The 22,380-nt window shown below is 40.5% G+C and overlaps 1 protein-coding gene across 2 annotated transcripts; it reads right to left on the reverse strand.

The window, feature by feature from the left end:
* Nucleotides 1–834: 834 nt before the first annotated feature.
* Nucleotides 835–5,608, reverse strand: C1H3orf38 (chromosome 1 C3orf38 homolog). Of its 2 annotated transcripts, none has more exons than XM_075951668.1 (3): nt 5,144–5,608; nt 3,627–3,865; nt 835–1,730 (listed from the first exon to the last, which is right to left on the reverse strand). In XM_075951668.1, the coding sequence occupies exons 1-3, from the start codon at nt 5,268–5,270 to the stop codon at nt 1,053–1,055; spliced, it is 1,044 nt and encodes a 347-aa protein (XP_075807783.1). In that variant the 5' UTR covers nt 5,271–5,608; the 3' UTR covers nt 835–1,052. The 2 variants fall into 2 exon arrangements, with proteins under 2 accessions (XP_075807783.1, XP_075807695.1); XM_075951580.1 differs by having other exon boundaries at nt 835–1,733; nt 5,144–5,587.
* Between the last annotated feature and the right edge of the window lie 16,772 nt (nt 5,609–22,380).

A 22,380-nucleotide genomic window follows, 5' to 3' on the forward strand; every position in this document is an offset into this window, starting at 1 on the left:
TCTTCCAATATTCATAACCAATCACCCTAAATTATAGGAGTTCAATATAAAATTAACAAGTATAATAAACCATAACATTTTCCAGATATTTTTCCAAATAGTAATTTAAAAACTAAAATTTTTAACCAAATCCAGGATCAGCAAATAGTTACCAGGTGATGAGAAATTTAAACTCTAACCTGGCAAATCAACTTTGGATCTCAAATCTAGTAACACAGAGGTGAAAACCGTTTTTAGGCTACATGTATGCATATTTCCACAGCCATGTAAGTAAGTTCTAAAGGGGCTCTGTTTCTATTTTGAGGAGAATCACCTCTGCCACAATCAGTAGGAAAGAACAGTAACTTGATTCCTAGGAATGGTGCATACCTTTCAATGTTCAAAGCACAGTTTCCATCTTTAGGGTATCATAGTCAATGTTCTATAAAACTGTTGGCTGAAGCCTAAGTAGTAATAAGGTCTGTGTTGAAAACAACATCTGCTGCCCAAAATAGTTGAGCAAAGTAGATTTTGAGATAATTTGCTTGAACTAGAACAGATAATTTGAAAGAGACGCTTCAGAAAGAAGTATAAGCTTTTCTTCCCAGGATAAATTATTGGACTCTTTGCACAAGTATATTATTCATATTTTATATAATTAGTAACACTATACTAAGCATCTCTAAAATGTTACTTTTTGGTTTCTTTTTATTTTTCAGAAGCACTTTAGTAAGACCCATTTGTAAGACATCCAATAAGCATGACTACTACTAATTGCTGCCACTTGGAGGTTCAGGGATTGTAAGCTTTCACTAAATAAATTCAAATACCACCTATGGTTTCTAAGACACACAGTTATCCACATCTCAAGTAGGATTTATTTGATGGACTGCAATAAGTTCTCACAACATTTGCTGTAACTCGGGTAGAAATAGCAAATATCCACATTAGTCTGGAGTCCAGAAAGGTATTTCAGCTAAAATACGTCAATCCTCACGTCGGCAATCACTTACAGATGATCAGCGTTGTGCTGGGAAGGGATTCTGCAGCGACTTCCAGCTGATGCACAGTGCTCAATGCTTCAGAGGGTTAGGCAAATTCAGTTCCCTTTTGTTCAACAACGCCTCATCTCCACTACCTAAAACCTGGTCTCCAGTTCCACTATCCAATGTCTGCTTTACATTAGGTCTTCCTTCAGTGCTATTACACAAGGTGACTACATTATAAAAGGCCTCCAGATCACTCTGTTCAAATTTAACAGCTGGTTTCAGTGATGCTCCGAGAGCAAGGGAACCTTCTCCAATAATTCTCAGGTTGATAAATTTGATTTTCCAAGTATTTTCCACAAAAGGGCTACGGATAAGTCCAAAAATTTGCTCAAATATGCCCAAACAAGCATTTGCTCTGTGGACAGTCCCTGCAACTCCAACCATAACTACTCCATAAGGAGAAGAAGCGCATTTTAGTCCTTGAGAATCGAGGTTGGGACTTAGAAAAAGAAATTCCTCTTTCACTAAAGACAGTAAACGAAGGCTCACGATTTCTGCTCCATGGTAGTCTATCACGTTTTGTTCTGAGGTACTGTAATAAAACCTAAGCTTGACATCATGAAAGAAGTGCTGCGGGCCCCATCCGTCCTGAGGTGGCCCCATAAAAGGATTCTGAGAATTAAGAAGTTCAAAGAACCAGTGACAGAATTCTTCTCCTAAGCGACGAAAATCAATTTTTTCAGTTTTTTTATCTTCTTTTGCCTGCTGGTTAAGACAAACACAAAGTGAAGTGTAAGTTTACCTCTCACAGCCAAGTCTCCACAAACCTAACTAGTGCGAGCATACTGGTGAGGGCAGAGGGGACTGGTGAAACAAGCAAGCAAGTGAAGGTTTACCTTTCACAGTCAAGTCTCTACAAACCCATTTCCTAGATAAATGCGAACATACCAGTTAGAGCAAAGGGAACTGAACCATGTCATACACAGAAAAATTTATTTCAAAAAGGAAGAAAATATTTTAAATTTAAATTTTAGCTCAGTAAAATTTAACAAGGCCACAGCTGGGTTCAGTGGCACACAGCTGCCATACCAGCTACTCAGGAAGCTAAGGTAGAAGGATGGCTTGAACAGGAATCCAAGACCAGTCCCAGCATGCTCTCATTCATTCATTCATTCATTCTCATTCTCTCCCTCTCTTTTCCCCTCCCCACCCCCTCTCATTTCCTTATCTCTCATATGTTGGGAATCAAACCTCACAGATACCCAAGATTTTTTGTGTTTTCCCTTCCTCTAAGAAAGGGTCTTACTCTGTCCAAACACTGACCTGGAGCTTGCAATCAAGTCTCCCTCCTGCATGTGACAGTCCTCCTAGTCTCATATCCTGTCTCCTCAAAACCAATTATAACACAGTAAGATAGGAATGTCATATGCAGTTTCCATGATTTGGTCTTAGAAAAAGTTTTAAAAAATCAAAAATGAACAAAACCTTTAAAATATCAATGTGAGCATGAACAGTCAATGATAATGGTTTGTGTATAATTTTCCCTTGACTATACACATCTCTCAAAATTTAAAACAAATTGCTTCAAATGGATCCTTTATTGACTAAACTAAATGTCAATAAAGGTGATTATGAAAATAAGACATTGCAATAATTATTAAAACTCATTTTGCACTTTTCTAACTATTGAAAAGTAAGCTCTTGGTATCTGCTCTAACACAAAATGACAATTTTTTTTTTTTAATCAGGAGAGGTTTGTCACAATGTTTTTTTGTTTTTGTTTTCTTAAAAAATTCCCTTCTACCTTCTTTAAAGAGATAATTCTAAAGGTGATTGAAATGGGTAATTTTCCATGACTGGAATTAATACTATTTTTTTTAATTAAAAGTGAATATTACTATAAAAACATGCTATATAAATGACTTCATACATCTATGTATGCCAGAACATAGTACTCACCAAGAATAAGATATTATATCTTATTCTATACTAATGGAGTACCTGCTGCTATTCAATATATTTAACAAAGAATATGATATTTAAGTACATTTTCCCAGTCTTCGCAATAAGCTTGATAACATTGCTATGAGCATTTTTTCTCTTTTCTGTATACTAAGCAAATGAGACCTTAACACATCATTTCCTAAGTAGTACTATGAAAGTATAGTAACTCCCCAGAGTTCAATCTATCAACATTAAGCAATCAGTATCTAATGCACACACAAACTAGAGCAGCCAGGATCAACTGAAGAAAAGTGGAAATCATTTTTTGACGCTTCCTAAATAAAATTCTGACATGACTACCAAAGGCAGTATTACAAAATGGCAAAGGAAATTGACGATTAGCTTTCTTTTAAAGTACAAAACCATGAGAAGTAGAGCTAAAATGAAATGATTCTTATGTTTCTAAACATACACTAGCTCTCATCTGTGGGAAGAGGACTATACTCCCATGCCCCCCACACCCAATCCGAAAGATTCCATGCACACCCCATCTGAGAAGGATCTGGCGTCTAAGTGGCTTCAGAGGTCTTAAAGAACATAAAGGAGGTAAAGACTAGATAACACATACTAAGAACCACTCGCCTCAGTTCTATGATTATTTGCACAGTTTCAGACAGAACAGGGATTCAGAGCAGAAGTACAAATCTAGTGTACCTGTTGAATGAGCTGGATATCCTCTGTCTTTGTAACTGGTTCTGCTGTGTCCTTCAGTTTTGGTGACTGTTTTTCCCAGTAACCTTTTGCATACTGAATAAGATTGTGTTTTTCAGTAGTTGGAGGTACAATCACCCCTTGTATTGCCAAATACTTAAATATGACTTCTCGGTGGACTTTTTTGCGCCTCAGAAGTTCTTCTACATTTTGGCTATAAACTAATATTGCATGAATAGCATCTAGAAAAAAATAACAGTAATTAACAGACAATCATAAGGCATTTGTAAATTTGCCCAACATCAGCAAAAACTCTACTAAAAAATATTTACGGTCTTGTGATCCTTGCTATTGCATAAGATAGCTATGGCTTTGAAAAGGGAGACGTGGCTTATCCATTTGTTTCCTTTTCAAACCGTTCACACTTTAAACCTACTTTATCTTACTGGTGGTGGTAATGGTGGCAAAGACTTTTGTCCCAGCACTATGGAGACAGAGGCAGGCAGTTCTTAGAGTGCCAAGCTAGGCTGGTCTACAAAGCCAAGTCCAGGACAGTCCGGGCTATATAATGAAATCCTGCCCCCCCAAACCAAAATAAAAAAAAAAAATAAAAGTTGTTTTAATAAAAATATTTGACCCCAAACACCTAAAGTCTATGAACCTTGAAAAAGTGATTAAAATGACAATATTTGAGATGTCAAAGAATGTTGTCAAACTCCTGATTCTACAGATAATCAAAGTTGGTTAGGTGGCAAAATCTGGAAGTTGTTTTTAAATTTAAAAAGTTGTGCTGAAAAAAAAAAATTAAAAAAAAATTTGTGCTGAAAACACAGGCTAAAATCTATCTTTCAGACACACGACAGGTGCAAAACAGCAAAACTCAATTTTAAAAAATGCACATATACCTTCCAAAGACCTTATTCCACGGAACACACAACATCTTTGAAGCCCCAAGTTCAAACTTCCCTAATGCTATCCTCTTTTTCTACCCAGCTCATTCGAGTGTACCACTACATTCGAGTGTTTCTGTTTGTTCTTCTTTTTTAATTTTTTTTTGGGGGGGGTATTGTTATCCCTTTCTTTACAGCAACATACATACCAATAGTCTGTATTTAGTAAGGATATTTTTTAATGTTTTATAAATTCAACGTACATATATATCTTTTGTGTATTACATACAACTTTTTTTAATTAAAAAAAAACAACAACATGATTTTGCCACTGCTGAACTTTAACTGCAGGACGAAGAGACTGAGCATTCCATGACATATATGGATTAAAGCCACCGGCCTTTTGTTGGCTGCAACAGGTTATGTCCCTAAGAGACCCACAAGAGGTGTTTATGTTCTTCCTTTTCGGTGGAAAGCAAACAGCCAGAGCAGCACCGCTCATTCCCCGGATCCCACTCTGGGGCTTTCTGGAACTCCTGAAAATCGGCGGACTCTGTCACCTACACCGTACCCGGTCGGCTCCGGAAGCCGTCCCCTCGGCCGGAGGCTGCCGCCCGCCGGCGCGCCTACCTTGGCGGTCCACAGGCTGCACCAGGCGGTTGGTGACGGTGTCGCACAGGGACATGATCTCGTCATTGTCCAGCAGGCCGAGCAGGTTCCGGCAGCCCTCCGTCTCCAGGGGGCTGAGCCCCGACATCTCAGCCCCGGGGAACCACTAATGCCGCCCTCTCGGCCCGGGGCCGGCCGGCGCCTTGGCAACAGACACCGGAAGTGCTTTTCCAGCCGCTCTCGCCGGAACCGTCGCGGATATTCCAGTCCCCGACCCCTCGGGTGGGGGAGGCGGAAGTGCTTTCTCAGAGAGTCCGCGAGGAAATGCTAGGCATCCTGACTTATGGTTCCGGGCTGTCTGGGAGTAGCGTTCCACCGATCGCGCTTAAAAGAGGCCTCGTGACCATTCACCTTCCACTCGAGGGTTGGTTAGAAACGAAGCCGGGCGATGGTGGCGCACGCCTTTAATCCCAGCACTCGGGAGGCAGAGGCAGGCGGATCTCTGTGAGTTCGAGACCAGCTTGGTCTACAAGAGCTAGTTCCAGGACAGGCTCCAAAGCCACAGAGAAACCCTGTCTCGAAAAACCAAAAAAAAAAAAAAAAAAAAAAGAAACGAACCTTTAAAGTCACCAGCACCAACTCCTCCGGAAGCGTTACTTAAAGTGCAGCTCATGCGCGGGCGGCAACGTGGGGCGGAGAGCGCAAGCGCGCTCCCGTCCTACCGCGGGGCTTGCAGGTGAACTCGCTCCTCCCTCCCCTCCCGTGGCCCTGGAGCGTTTGAATGTCTGTCGTGTGTGGCCGATTTTGAGTTAGGTGAGCCTCGATATTCCTAGCTCCACCTGTGAAAATACACTTTTAAACACTATGCTTGGAAAATGTGCTGGCTTTGTGGGAGCCTACCCAGTTTGGATGTTCACCTTCCTAGATATGGACGGAGGGGGGAGGACCTAGGACTTACCACAGGGCAGGGAACCCTGACAGCTCTTTGGACTGGAGAGGGAGGGGGAGAGGAGTGGGGGGAAGGGGAGAGGGGTGGGAGGAGGGGGAGAAGAGTGGGAGGAGGGGGAGGGAAATGGGAGGCTGGGAGGAGGTGGAAACTTGTTTTTTTTCTCATTTTCTCAATAAAAAAAAGATTTAAAAAAATGTTTACAAAGAACTATAACTTGCATAGCCGTGATCCCACGCTTTCCCACCTTCTGGATGACTTTATAAGTCGAGCCCATGGAGGAGGTAGTGGAACCTGAGTTTGCAGCTGGTTGATCACAGGTACAACTGAAACAACCTGAGGCTTCAGATTTGCATCAAGGTGCACCTGAAGGGGCGAGGTGCCACACCATATTGGGACTGTGCCTCTAGCTGCATATGCTGACGCCTTTAGATTTGAATTAGTGGCTGGCATTCCCCACTGTAGTAATAGTTACTTGGTTGCTGTGGGAGAAATATACACAGACGACACACCCATCTCGGGCAGAAAGTGATTTGTGTTGTGAGTATAAGCAGGAGAAACTGAATTTCGGTTAGACTGTTTCCTAAATACAAAACAATATTTGAGGCAGGATAATTTATTGTGGGAGAGGTTGAGTTCTGCATTGCAGGATGCTTAGTACCTTCGCTACATTTCCACAAGTAGTAGTGTGTCCTTCTCTAGCTTGTGGCACGTGAACATACCTCCAGAGTACCAAATGGTCCCCGAGAAAGAAAATCATCCCCAGGTGAACCACCGATTCACTTTCCCTAGGGGTTTCTGAGATAGTGAAAAATACTTTTTACATTGCACAGGACTAACCACTGTCCACTTCTGGGGTTTGAAATTTTGCAGTGTGGTAGTAAAACTGAGTATTTCAAGTTTTCCTTGACTTTGACTCAAGTTTTAATATCCACGCGTGGCTAGTGGCTACTGAATTGGATCATACACATCTACAGATTTGTAGTCCATTCCGTAGACCTGTATCTTTTATGTTTGACCTCTGACTTCAATCCTTTTTGTTTCCTTTTTTTCTTTTTCTTTTTTTTAAAATTTATTTATTTATTGAGGATTTCTGCCTCCTCCCCGCCACTGCCTCCCATTTTCCTTCCTCTCCCCCATCAAGTCCCCCTCCCTCATCAGCTCAAAGAGCAATCAGGGTTCCCTGACCTGAGGGAAGTCCAAGGACCGCCCACCTCCATCCAGGTTTAGTAAGGTGAGCATCCAAACTGCCTAGGCTCCCCCAAAGTCAGTACGTGTAGTAGGATCAAAAACCCATTGCCATTGTTCTTGAGTTCTCAGTATTCCTCATTGTCCGCTATGTTCAGCAAGTCCGGTTTTATCCCAGGCTTTTTCAGACCCAGTCCAGCTGGCCTTGGTGAGGTCCCCATAGATCATCCCTGATGTCTCAGTGTGTGGGTGCACCCCTCCCGGTCCTGAGTTCCTTGCTCTTGCTCCCTCTCCTTCTGCTCCTGATTTGGACCTTGAGATTTCTGTCCGGTGCTCCAATGTGGGTCTCTGTCTCTGTCTCTGTCTCCTTTCATCGCCTGATGAAGGTTAATATTCAGGAGGATGCCTATATGTTTGTCTTTGGATTCACCTTCTTATTTAGCTTCTCTAGGATCGCGAATTATAAGCTCAATGTCCTTTATTTATGGCTAGAAACCAAATATGAGTGAGTACATCCCATGTTCCTCTTTTTGGGTCTGGCTTACCTCACTCAGGATAGTGTTTTCTATTTCCATCCATTTGTATGCAAAATTAAAGAAGTCCTTGTTTTTTACTGCCGAGTAATACTCTAATGTGTATATATTCAATACTTTCTTCATCCATTCTTCCATTGAACGGCATCTAGGTTGTTTCCAGGTTCTGGCTATTACAAGCAATGGTGCTATGAATATGGTTGAGCATATACTTTTGTTGTATGATAGGGCCTCTCTTGCGTATATTCCCAAGAGAGGTATTGCTGGGTCCAGGGGTAGGTTGATCCCGAATTTCCTGAGAAACTGAAACACTGATTTCCAAAGTGGTTGCACAAGATTGCATTCCCACCAGCAATGGATGAGGGTACCCCTTCCTCCACAGCCTCTACAGCAAAGGCTATCATTGGTGTTTTTGATTTTAGCCATTCTGAAGGCGTAAGTCACAAACAATGCCACACCAATTTGGGATTATGATTAATAGGGTGATATTTATTTAAAGGGGAAAAACTTACAGATCACTGTCCCAGGCAACAGCCCTCTACGCGACCAGTCGCCTGCGAAGCAGGAAGTGAAGAGAAAGAGGAGAGGGAAGTGGCTGCTTTTTTAAAGGGAGAGAGACCACGCCCCAATGGGCTGGTATCTCAGCAGCTATTGGCTGGAGGAGTGGGAGGACCTCCCGCAACACCATTCTGACAGGTATAAGATGATATCTCAAAGTTGTTTCGATTTGCATTTCCCTGATCGCTAAGGAGGTTGAGCATGACCATAAGTGTCTTCTGGCCATTTGAACTTCTTCTGTTGAGAATTCTCTGTTCAGTTCAGTGCCCCATTTTTAATTGGGTTAATTAGCATTTTAAAGTCTAGTTTCTTGAGTTCTCTATATATTTTGGAGATCAGACCTTTGTCTGTTGCGGGGTTGGTGGAGACCTTCTCCCAGTCAGTAGGTTGCCTTTTTGTCTTAGTGACAGTGTCCTTTGCTTTACAGAAGCTTCTCAGTGTCAGGAGGTCTCATTTATTCAATGAGGCCCTTAATGTCTGTGCTGCTGGGGTTATATGTAGGAAGTGGTCTCCTGTACCCATGTGTTGTAGAGTACTTCCCACTTTCTCTTCTATCAGGTTCAGTGTGTTCGGACTGATATTGAGGTCTTTAATCCATTTGGACTTGAGTTTTGTGCATGGTGATAAATATGGGTCTATTTTCATTCTTCTACAGGTTGACATCCAGTTTTGCCAGCACAATTTGTTGAAGATGCTTTCTTTCTTCCATTGTATACTTTTCACTCCTTTATCGAAAATGAGGTGTTCATAGGTTTGTGGGTTAAGGTCAGGGTCTTCTATTCGATTCCATTGGTCGACTTCTCTGTTTTTATGCCAATACCAAGCTGTTTTCAATACTGTAGCTCTGTAATAGAGTTTGAAGTCACGGATTGTAATGCCTCCAGACAATCCTTTATTGTATAAGATTGTTTTGCCTATCCTGGGTTTTTTGTTTTTCCATATAAAGTTGATTATTGTCTTCTCCAGATCTGTGAAGAATTTTGATGGGATTTTGATAGGGATTGCATTGAATCTATAGATTGCTTTTGATAGAATTGCCATTTTTACAATGTTGATTCTCCCAATCCAAGAGCAGGGGAGGTCCTTCCATTTTCTTGTATCCTCTTCAATTTCTTTCTTCGATGCCTTAAAGTTCTTGTCAAATAGATCTTTTACTTGGGGGTCGCTTATGTACACTTTCATATCATCTGCAAATGATGAAAGTTTCACTTCTTCCTTTCCAATTCGAATCCCCTTGATCCCATTATGTTGTCTTATTGCTATTGCTAGAACTTCAAGCACTATATTGAAGATGTATGGCGAGAGTGGACAGCTTTGTCGTGTTCCTGAGTTTAGCGGGATGGCTTTGAGTTTCTCTCCGTTTAATTTGATGTTAGCTGTCGGCTTGCTGTATATTGCTTTTATTATATTTAGGTATGACCCTTGTATCCCTAATCTCTCCAAAACTTTTATCATAAATGGATGTTGAATTTTGTCAGATGCTTTTTCAGCATCTAATGAAATGATCATATGGTTTTTTTCTTTCAGTTTATTTATATGATGGATTACCTTGATAGATTTTCGTATGTTGAACCAGCCCTGCATCTCTGGGATAAAGCCTACTTGATCATAATGGGTAATTTTCCTAATGTGTTCTTGGATACAGTTTGCCAGTATTTTGTTGAGAATTTTTGCATTGATATTTATGAGTGAGATTGGCCTGTAATTCTCTTTCTTGGTTGAGTCTTTGTGCGGTTTTGGTATCAGAGTGACTGTAGCTTCATAAAAGGAATTTGGCAATGCCTCTTCTGTTTCTATATTGTGAAATACATTAAGGAGTATAGGTATTAGGTCTTCTTGGAAGTTCTGGTAGAATTCCGCATTGAAACCATCTGGTCCTGGGCTTTTTTGGTAGGGAGGTTTTTGATAACAGCTTCTAATTCTTCGCGACTAACAGGTCTATTTAGGTCGTTCACCTGGTCCTGGTTTAACTTTGGTATATGGTATTTATCTAAAAAAGTGTCCATTTCTTTTACATTTTCCAATTTTGTGGCATACAGGCTTTTGTAGTAAGATCTAACGATTCTCTGAATTTCCTCTGTGTCTGTGGTTATGTCCCCGTTTTAATTTCTGATCCTATTAATTTACATATTCTCTCTGCCGTTTGATTAGTTTAGATAGGGGTTTATCAATCTTGTTGATTTTCTCCAGGAATCAGCTTTTTGTTTCATTGATTCTGTGGATTGTTTTCTGTGTTTTTATTTTGTTGATTTTAGCCCTCAGTTTGATTATTTCCAGTCTTCTACTCCTTCTAGGTGAGTCTGCTTTTTTTTTTCTAGAACTTTCAGGTGGGCGGTTAAGTCTCTAATGTGTGCTTTTTCTGTTTTCTTTAAGTGGGCACTTAGTGCTATGAACTTTCCTCTCAGGACTGCTTTCATAGTGTCCCATAAGTTTGAGTATGTTGTTTCTTTTTTCATTGAATTCAAGGAAGACTTTAATTTCTTTCTTTCTTTCTTCCTTGATCCAAGTGTGGTTCAGTAGTTGACTGTTCAGTTTCCATGAGTTTGTAGGCTTTCTGGGGGTAGCATTGTTGTTGAATTCTAACTTTAATCCATGGTGATCTGATAAGACACAGGAGGTTAAGAATATTTTTTTGTAACTGTGGAAGTTTGCTTTGTTACCCAGTATGTGGTCAATTTTCGAGAAGGTTCCATGAGCTGCAGAGAAGAACGTATATTCTTTCCTATTTGGGTGGAATGTTCTATAGATGTCTGTTAAGTCCATTTGATTCATTACCTCCATTACATCTCTTATTTCTCTGTTAGGTTTCTGTCTGATTGACCTGTCCGTTGGTGAGAGAGGAGTGTTGAAGTCTCCTACTATTAGTGTGTGCGGTTTGATGGCAGCCTTGAGTTTTAGTAATGTTTCTTTTACGTACATGGGTGCTTTTATATTAGGGGCATAGATATTCAGGATTGAGACTTCATCCTGATGAATTGTTCCTGTTATGAGTATAAAATGTCCCTCTCCATCTCTTCTGATTGATTTAAGTTTGAAGTCAACTTTGTTAGAAATTAGTATGGCCACACCTGCTTGTTTCTTAGGTCCATTTGCTTGATAAACCTTTTCCCATCGCTTTACTCTGAGTAGGTGCCTGTCTTTGTGGTTAAGGTGTGTTTCTTGTAAACAGCAGAATGTTGGATCCTGTTTTCGTATCCTATCTCTTAGCCTGTGCCTTTTTATAGGTGAGTTGAGCCCATTAACATTAAGTCATATTAATGACCAGTGGTTGTTAATTCCGGTCACTTTTTTAGTAGTAGAGTTTGTGTGTTTCCCCTCTTTGAGTTGTGCTGGTGAAGGGTCTCTAGATGTTTGAGTTATTGTGGTTATTGTTGGACTCCTTGGTTTGTGATTTTCCTTCTATTACTTTCTGTAAGGCTGGATTTGTGGCTACGTATTGTTTAAATTTGTTTTTATCCTGGAAAATTTTGTTTTCTCCATTTATAGCGAACGAAAGCTTGGCTGGGTATAGTAGTCTGGGCTTGGATCCATGGTCTCTTAGTTTATGAAGTACATCTATCCAGGACCTTCTGGCTTTCATGGTTTCCATAGAGAAATCAGGTGTATGTCTGATAGGTTTACCTTTATAAGTAACTTGTCCTTTTTCCTTTGCAGCTCTTAATATTCTTTATTTATACTGTATGTTTTGTGTTTTGATTATTATATGGCGAGGAGATGTGTTTTTTTTTATCCAGTCTATTCGGTGTTCTGTATGCTTCTTGAACCTTCAAAAGAATATCCTTCTTTAGGTTGGGAATGTTTTCTTCTATAATTTTATTAAATATATTTTCTGGACTGTTGAGCTGCACTTCTTCGCCTTCTTCTATCCCAATCATTCTTAGGTTTGGTCTTTTTATTGTGTCCCAGATTTCCTGAATGTTTTGTGATGAGAATTTGTTGGCTTTGCTATTTTCTCTATGGTATCTTCAGTGTCTGAAATTCTTTCTTCTATCTCTTGTAATCTGTTGGTAGTACTTGTCTCTGTATTTCCTGTTTGTTTACCCAGATTTTCCATCTCCATCCTTCCCTCAGTTTGTGTTTTCTTCATTACTTCCATTTCATTCTTCAAGTCTTGAACCACTTCTCTTACCTGTTTGATTGCTTTTTCTTGTTTCTCTTGGTTTTCTTGTGTATCTTTGAGCGCTTTATTCATTTCCTCTACCTTTTTGTTTGTGATCTCTAATTGTTTATGGCAGTTTTTCACCTCCTGTTTAAGGTCTTCTATTATTTTCATATAATTCACTTTTGAGTCGATTTCTTCTAATTCTTCTAGAGTAGGATGTACAGTTCTTCTTATTTCGGGATCTCTGGATTCTGGTGATGTCATGTTGCCTTTCAGGTTGTTGGAGGAATTCTTGCCTTGGCGCCTTCCCATCTCTTCCTGCAAATGGAGCCAGGAGAGACCTGGTGTCTTGGTCCAGTCTTTGCTGTGACTGACTCTCTGGTTGTACCTCTTCAGTGTAGAAGCAGGAACCGTCCAGTCCATATGGAACTTCTCAGCACCGAAACATAGACGCCTGGTAGTCCAATGACCCGCGGACAAAAGGGAGAACTTGGGGGGCAGGGCAGGGACAAGTAGAACACAGGACATCCTGCCGCAAAAGCTGAAGGTGCGGGTGCTCCCTTTCGTGGGTGGGGGAGGGTCCTTGAGGCCTGTCCAGTAGGCAGGCACTCACCTCTCTGGGTGGGTAGCCTTAGTGTAGGAGCAGAAAACTGTTCCTGAGCAAAGGACCTAGCAGATAGCGCAGGCATGTGGGAAGGGGGGTCAGGTGTAAGAAAGACAGCCCTGCAGAAGGAGCTGGGGGAGGAGGGTTTATGGTCTCTTCCGGGTCAATCCGCCCCTGGATCGCACACACTCACCCGTCCAGATGGAGCTCCTCAGTACCTAAACAGGGCCGCCTGGTAGCCCGATTTTCCGGGGACAAAAGGAAGAAACCGGGCAGGCGGGACGAGATCCAGGAGTGCCTTTAATTTCTTTCTTATTTTCTTCCTTGACCCAGGTGTGGTTCAGTAGTTGACTGTTCAGTTTCCATGAGTTTGTCGGCTTTTTGTGGGTAGCATTGTTGTTGCCTTCAAACTTTAATCCGTGGTGATCAGATAGGACACAGGTGGACACTGATATTTTTTTGTATCTGTGGAGGTTTCCTTTGTTTCCAAGTATGTGGTCAATTTTCGAGAAGGTTCCATGAGCTGCAGAGAAGAATGTATATTCTTTCCTATTTGGGTGGAATGTTCTATAGATGTCTGTTAAGTCCATTTGCTTCATTACCTCCAATAATTCTCTTAATTCTCTATTAGGTTTCTGTCTGATTGACCTGTCCCTTGGAGAGAGACGTGTGTTGAAGTCTCCTACTACTAGTGTGTGTGTTTTGATGTCTGCCTTGAGTTCTAGTAATATTTCTTTTACATAAGTGGGTGCTTTTATATTAGGGGCGTAGATATTCAGGATTGAGACGTCATCCTGATGAATTGTTCCTGTTATGAGTATAAAGTGACCATCTCTATTTCTTCTGATTGATTTTAGTTTGAAGTCAGTTTTGTTAGAAATTAGTATGGCCACTCCTGCTTTTTTCTTAGGACCATTTGCTTGAAACACCTTTTTCCAACCCTTTACTCTGAGTATGTGCCTGTCTTTGTGGTTGAGATGTGTTTCTTGCAAACAACAGAATGTTGGATCCTGTTTTCGTATCCAATCTCTTAGCCTGTGCCTTTTTATAGGTGAATTAAGCCCATTAATATTAAGTCATATTAATGACCAGTGGTTGTTTACTCCAGTTATTCTTATTGTTTTTGGTAGTAGAGTTTGTGTGTCTCCCTTCTTTGAGATGTGCTGGTGAAGGGTCGCTAGATGCTTGAGTTATTGTAGGCAGTGTTGGCAATGTTGGATTCCCTGGGTTGTGATTTTCCTTCTATTACTTTCTGTAGGGCTGGATTTGTGGCTATGTATTGTTTAAATTTGTTCTTATCCTGGAATGTCTTGTTTTCTCCATTGATGGTGAATGATAGCTTGGCTGGGTATAGTAGTCTGGGCTTGCATCCATGGTCTCTTAGTTTATGAAGTACATCTATCCAGGACCTTCTGGCTTTCATGGTTTCCATAGAGAAGTCAGGTGTAAGTCTGATCGGTTTACCTTTATAAGTTACTTGCCCTTTTTCCTTTGCAGCTCTTAATATTCTTTCTTTAACCTGTATATTTTGTGTTTTGATTATTATATGGCGAGGAGACGTTTTTCTTTGATCCAGTCTGTTTGGTGTTCTGTATGCTTCTTGAATATTTAAATGAATATCTTGCTTTATGTTGGGAAAGTTTTCTTCCATAATTTTGTTAAAAATATTTTCTGGGCCTTGGAGCTCTTCTCCTTCTTCTATTCCTATTATTCTTAGGTTTGGTCTTTTTATTGTGTTCCAGATTTCCTGAATGTTTGTGTTGAGAATTTGTTGGCTTTGCTGTTTTCTTTGATCTGTGCATTTATTTTCTCTATGGTGTCCTCAGAATCTGAGATTCTTTCTTCTATCTCTTGTATTCTATTGATTATGCTTTTTTCTGTAGACTCTGCTCGTTGACCTAGGTTTTCCATAGCCAGCTGGTCCTCAGTTTGTATTTTCTTCCTTGCTTTAATTTCAGTTTTCAATTCTTGAACTGTTTCCATTACCTGTTTGATCGTTTTTTCTTGATTTCCCAGGGTATCATGTACGTATTTACTCATTTATTCAAACTTTTTGTTATACTTCTCATCCATTTCTCTAACGGCATTTTTTACATGTTGTTTAAGGGACTCTATTGCTTTCATAAAGTCAATTTTTTCCACTTCTTCTGTGTTAGGGTGTTCAAATACTTCTGTTGTAAGATCATTGGGTTCTGGTGTTTTCATGTTGTTTTTCAGATTATTGGATGAGTTCTTGCCTTGGCGCCTGCCCTTCTCCTCCTATTGATCCTATCTAATGGGTCTTTTAAAACCGGATCAGGTTTCCCTGCTGGCCAAGGGCTTCGCTTACATAATGCCCTTGCTCTGTTTCCTGGTTCCTGCCGCAGGCCAAGAACCCTCTCACCCCTCTGAAGGGTCTTCAGGAATAGGACCAGGCTCCCCGTTTGCCAGTGACCTCGCCAACAAAAGGCCTACCTCTTTGATTTAATTGTAGTGGGGCGATCTGCTCTCGTTATTGCGCACCGGTCCCAGCCGCTTGCCTGGCCCCCCTGCCGCTTGCGTCTGCCTGCGCCGGTCCCTGCCGCTTGCATCTGCCACCGCGCCGGTCCCCCAAAGCCTACCTCTCCGCAGGGTCTGGACGCCTCTCTGCCGCGTCTGGACCTCTCCGCCCTCCTTTTTATTTTCTAAATCCATTCGTGCAGATAAGTCACAAGGGTTGCTTTCTTGGACTTGCATTCCAGGTTTCTGCTTCAAAGCCTTTGTTCTCACTATGTTACCTGAGATGGCCGTCCCTTCAGATATCTCAACTGCTCATTTCCCCTACTATTTATTCAGGTCCCGGCTTCAAAATATTGCTAGGAAAGCCTCACTGCATTAGCCTATTCAAAGTTACCATCAACACCCTACTTATGTTTCCTACCCATTTTGCGTATCTCCAAAGTGTTTATATAATTTAGTATACTATATTGTTTATTGCTCTCATTCCACCCCCATCCCATTATAAGGTGAGTTCTGTGAAGCAAGCAATTTTTGTTTCATTACTTTTACAAAGTCTGGCACATAATAGATAAGTTATTTTAAGAGCAATTTTTAAGAAATAAATACACCATGAATCCTGGAGGGTTTTTCAATGAGGATGGAATAATCCAGCTTGTTTCAAACAGGATGACTTTGAGTCGTGGTATGAAAGGTAGGCTGAAGTGAGGAAAGAGGAAAGAGAGCCCAATTAGGAGGCTACTAATATTAGTCTGTGTGACAGAATATGGCAAGCTGAGGTCGAGTGGAACAGCCGGTAGTCTTGGATAGCTGCAGGCTTTGGTTTGGGCCACCAGAGTTGCCATTTACTGAGAAAAAGAACACTTGGTAAAGTAGGTTTTAATGGAGAATATAAGAGGCAAGAGCTCAGACTTTCTAGAGCAAGTGATGATACCTAAAAAAGAGTAAATCAAAGGAAGAAGGTTGGAACAGAGAGAGGGTCCTGAATTAATTGTGATCCAATAGAATAGTATGAAGGCAGGTAGAATTTTCAATATGACTATAAGGCCAGAGACAGAATAGTAATCCTAACTAATTTAGCAAGAGCATAACAAGAAGGGCTTGGTGTCAGGGCCTTCAATTACTAAATTCTTATAACCTTGCACCAATAGTTGTCCCATTTTACAGAAATATAAAGTCAGTTGGATATTCTTTTTTAAATAGTTTATTAGTTATTTGAGCATTTTGTATTTTGACGAAATTAACTCCCTTCCTGATACTTTCCCCAGATACACCCTTACTCCCCTACCTTGTGTCTTTATATTTTTGAGACCTGTCAAAATCAGTTTGTGTTGCCAAGTATTTTTGGACATATGATCTTCAACTGGAACATGATAAACTTACCAGGGGCTAATTAAACTCTTAGAGAAAACTAACTTGCCCTTTCTGGGGGCTAACAATTGCTGTTCCTCAGCTAGAGCAGGACTGTGTGCCTAGCTTTCCTGTCCGTGTTGTATTTGGCCTGGCTTGGCCTTGCACATGTCTTATGTATGTTGGGATTTCCTATTTCCTGCTGCCTGGCTGTGTGCAGAAGACAGTTTCCTTGTCTTCTATTGCCTCTGGCTCTTGCAGTCTTTCCATCTCCTATTCTGACGTGGTCCCTGAGCCTTTGGTGGGAGAATACTGAGTGCGTGTGTGGCAGGGGCGGGGTGTGTGCTGAGGATTCAGTTTCTTATTCTCTACACCTTAACCAATTTGGTGTCTCTGTGTTATTAACCATTTGCTATAGAGATAGAATTGTCTCTGATGATGGTTGGGAGATGCATTAATCCATGGGTATAACGATAAGTCATTATATACACTTAGTGGTATATTACCACTTACATTTCCAGAATAAAACTACCATTCTAGAATTTGAGCACAATCTTACTTATCTACATACCCGTTTTAACGTTTCTAATAACTATGAGCTGAATACTTTTTTTTTTTTTTGTATTTTCGAGACAGGGTTTCTCCGTAGCTTTTGGTTCCTGTTCTGGAACTAGCTTTTCTAGACCAGGCTGGCCTCGAACTCACAGAGATCCGCCTGCCTCTGCCTCCCTAGTGCTGGGATTAAAGGCGTGCACCACCACCTGCCCAGCGAGCTGAATACTTTTTATAAGAGGTGTAAGACATACACATTGTAAAGAGACATCAGAGTATACTCTATTTTTTGAGAAGAAAATAAAATTTTCTCAGGGGTTAAGCCATTTCAGGTATCAGTTCTTAATCTATTCACTACGTTGTGGGAGAGTTTTTGAGGAGTTAAGAGTTTACCATATAGGGATATATGGTACACTATGTTGATTTTATTAGTTCCAAACCTTAGTTTGTATAAGAGTTCCCCGAGATTTGTGATAGATATACTGGGTACTAGCTCATAGATAAGCACTAAGGAAACCAGGAATAGTAATCACACAGGCTTATCTCTTCAGTGGCAGAGATGTATACCTGTTTTTACCCCACCTGGAAGGCTGGAAGTGGTTAATAACCTGGTGACCTTTGCTATCTGTAGGACTAGGCCTCACCCAAATCTCCCAATTGCTTATTTCAGAGAATTTCTCCCTAGACTTTTATCGTCAGCTATGTTTCTCAGTCAGTAGGACCTATCCTTATGGGAGATGTCCCATGTACTTCATAGACTGAGGACCTCTACACTACCTCAGATCCTAGGCCAGTAAGCTATAGAGCCTACCTTCATGTACTTTGTAGAAGAGTTTCACTGTTGTTATGAATTGTTTTATTATACACATTAAATTGAGATAACCAGAAAACTTTTTTTTCCAAAATTAAACCAAACTTAAATGTGTCTACAATAAACTGCATGGTGTCAGACTCTAAAAGTTTGAACCAGCCTAGCTAAGTTGTGCTGAACCAAGTTTCCTTCTTAAATCTTGTGGTTTCTCTTTCTGCTAGCAGTAGAGCTTGAAGGGACCCTCCCCCCTCCACACATAATAGAAATAAATTGTTATTTAACCTAATATTTAACAAGCTTCCTTGTGATACTGTTGTTCTGCTACAGGGACCACACTTTTTAAGAATCATTAGAAGATATTAAACTGTCAACTATGTCCACTGGACTACAGCCTGTCCTTTAAATCGCTAATTCTCAGATAAGGTTGTCTCTGTTTGAACGTATCTTCATTCATGTTTGTAAGGACCATGGCAGACTGGAAAAGTTTGATTATTCAATTGGGCAACCCTTCGAACTCTTAGGCATCTGACAGTGCTCACCCTTGAATTACTAGAGGCGACACGTGTTGGGCACATGGTAAGACAGTAAAATGAGAAGCCATTTTTCTTCTGTATGTAGCACTCCTCAATGAAATGAACTGTTTTCTTTATGAAAATAACATTGAATGGCCATTTTAAAATGTGATATATAACCTGAACTTATGTCCTAGTTAAACACTGATTCTTCAAATTAATATGGATTTTTTGCTGTTTGAATATAGCATGTTTGATTTGAACATGTACACAAGTTCTTACTAAGATATCATGAAGAACATTAATTATCAGATCATTAAATCATCCTTGACAGTATTAACTTTTGAAGGACTATGCTGGCTCCTGTGAGTTTGTTCCAGCACAGCATGACTCCTCCTCCTTCCTGCTTCTTGGCACATACCTTTTCTGCATGCTGCCTCTGCTTTTCTAACCCAGCTGTGATGTAGACAGAAAGCTCTTTCAGCTTTCCAGCACCCAACCTTGGGTTGAGTAAACTATGCTTATACATTATTTAGTGTTGAGTGTAATGGCAATACCAACAGATGGGAAAACTATGAATGAAACTATGAATGAAAATAAGAGAACTTAGTACTATCTCCCCCAGAGTCTTCCAGTTCCAAGAAAGAAAAATGGAAAGTTACCTAAGCAACAACTTGTTTAAATATCATAATAGATTCATTGTTCTGAAAACAGATCACGTTTAGTCCAAGATCATATGTCCTTCAGTCAGAAAATTCTGCACTTCAGTGCTAGAATATTTCATGAACATTTTCATGTGTCAAACTGTTGTTTGTAATGTATGCAAATCCCTTTAGCGCATCTATTTGCAGTGCTACCTTATTACTTTAAAAGATTTTCTACTTATAAACCACTTTCCAAATTTTTAAGTTATAGCTAATTGAACAGGGTTATTTTGGCATTTTTGTTGTTTTTTGTTCCTGTTACTGAACTAAAAGTGGGGCCCTTATGTTCAAGATCACTTTTGTAATCAAATAATAACTTTCATAGATTTTTTTAAAAAAAAATATTGGCATTAAAACCAGGGCCTCAAGCATGTCAAACATGCTTTCACTGCTGAATCATACCTCTAATCCTTTTTAAAATAAGGATGAAAATCATGAGCATGACAGGGAATAAGGCGTATCCCAGGGAATAAGCTGCACCCTGACATCCAGTGACTCCCTTATTTAAGGTACAGGAAGCACTTCATCCTTGAAGGCACTAATGTTGACATATGCATTAGAGCACTACTCAGCAGTAAAAAACAATGACATCTTGAATTTTGCATGCAAATGGATGGAAATAGAAAACACTATCCTGAGTGAGATAAACTAGACCCAAAAAGATGAATATGGTATGTACTCACACATTTGTGGACTCTAGCCATAAACCAAGGACATTAAGCCTATAGTTCACAAGGCTAGAGATGAACCCAAAGAAAAACGTATATAGATCCTTCTGGAAATTGGAAGCAAACAAGATTGCTAGGCAAAAGTTGTGAGCATGGGAGTGGGGGCAGGGGTGGGAGTGAGGTTGGGGAAAGGGGAGAGGGAAGGGAGAAGGAAAGGACTGGCAAGAGCTTGGGGGAGTGGGAGGGTGGAGATGGAGGAAGGGCAGATATAGGAGCAGAAGATACCTACATTAAGGGAGCCATTTTAGGGTTGACAAGAGACTTGGCTCTAGAGGGGATGCCAGGTGTCCACGGAGATGTCCCCAGCTAGGTCCTTGGGCAGCAGAGCAGAGGGTGCCTGAACTGGCCTTTCCCCAATATCACACTGATGATTATCTCGAATATCACCATAGAATCTTCGTCCGGCAACAGATGGAGATAGAGACAGAGACCCTCATCAGAGCAATGGACTGAGCTCCCAAGGTCCACTTGAAGGGTAGAAGGTGGGAGATGAGCGAGGAAGTCGGGACCAGAAGGGGTTGGTCCACCAACTAAGGCAGTGTGCCTGTTTTAATGGGAGCTCACCAAATCCAGATGGGCCGGGTCTGAATGACCATGTGATCAAACCGGACTCTCTGATTGTGGCTGACAATGGGGGCTGACTGAGAAGCCATTGATAAAAGGCACTGGGACTTGTTTTTACGGCTTGTTCTGGCTCTTTGGGACCCTAGTCTATATGGATGCACAGCTCCCTAGGTCTGGATGTAGGGGCGGGGAGGGCCTTGGACTTCCCACAGGGCAGGGTTCCCAGCCCTCTCTCAAGCAGAGATGGGAAGGGAGGAGAATGGGTAGGGGAGAGGAGAAGGGATTGAGAGGAGGGAAGGAAGTGTAAATATTTCAATGGAAAAAATAAAATAAAATGTTGACATATGACATTGCCTGGCATCTGCTGAGTGCTGATACTTCCTTTTGCCCCAAGTCTACAGTCTTTACTTATCCTTTACTAAAGTCTACTGAAGTAACTTCAACAGCCTTCATTTTATGTGTGATGTTTGTCTGTGAATATGTTTATGTGCACCATGTGTACATATGCCTGATGCCCATGGAAGACAGAAATGGAACTGTTGTGAGCTGTCATGTGATGCTATGAACTGACCCAGGTCTTTTAGAGAGCAGTAAGCACTCTAAACCTCCAAATCACCTTTTCAGCTCCCTCTATGAACTGTTACCCCCATCCAGCCTTAAAATATAAACAAAACCCTACTTCCAGCATTTTCTATGAGGTTTCAAAAAATTTTCAATAACCTGAATGTGATACATTAACTGAAATATTTCACTTTTAGAAGACATAAAAATTTCTTTCATATAGGCTGAATTCTTCTTGAAATCAGTATACTACATAAAACTGAACACTTGCATTATCAACAAGGACAATGTTTTATTGAACAAATCTATGTACAATACAAAAAGTTTCTTGAAATGAGACACTATTGTTGATTTATTGCAGTTCAATGGCTCAGTTTTAATTTGTACTTTTATAAAATGCAAAGTAAAATAATTTAATATTCAACAAGGAAGCACAAATTTCCCTTCTTGCTGAATCTGTAATATCTTTCACATAATAACAATTCCAAAATGCATATGCAGCATTTGCTCATTCTGAAAAGGTGTTTGACAGTACCAAATAAATTAAAAAATAAACACTATCATCCCTTTTAGGCTTTTCATTCATACAACATTAAACCAAACATGGAATTACAGCTAAACGTTCAGTGTGATTTGAAAAGAATCACAAGATCAATGATATAAATTATGTATTCATTATATATTGGTGGTTTTTAAAAAATGAATATGGCTAGTGCCCAAAGTACCAGTGTCCTTGTCCATGGAGACTCCCTCCTGTGCGTCTTCTGTGTCTAGCAGCAAGGGTTCAGGTATGCACTTTTCCTGACCTCACTGACACATAGAAGAATTTTAAAACAAAGATTTGAAACTTGGTCCATGTATCCTCAACATAAAAGTAGAAAAAAAGAAAAGAGATGGAAAAGAGTGTAAGACAAAAGCTTCCTTTCTAAATCCCCAACGAGATCTGCTGGAAGTTCACACAAAAGCAAAGTGTTTTGGAGTAAAATCATAAAATGCACACATTCTTTCAAGAGGTAAAAGTGAGAAGTATATAAAGAGGTAAGAAAAATGTGGTCAAACAGAATGTTACA

This window comes from Microtus pennsylvanicus, chromosome 1 (assembly GCF_037038515.1).
Source record: "Microtus pennsylvanicus isolate mMicPen1 chromosome 1, mMicPen1.hap1, whole genome shotgun sequence".
In the NCBI taxonomy this organism is placed as follows: domain Eukaryota; kingdom Metazoa; phylum Chordata; class Mammalia; order Rodentia; family Cricetidae; genus Microtus; species Microtus pennsylvanicus.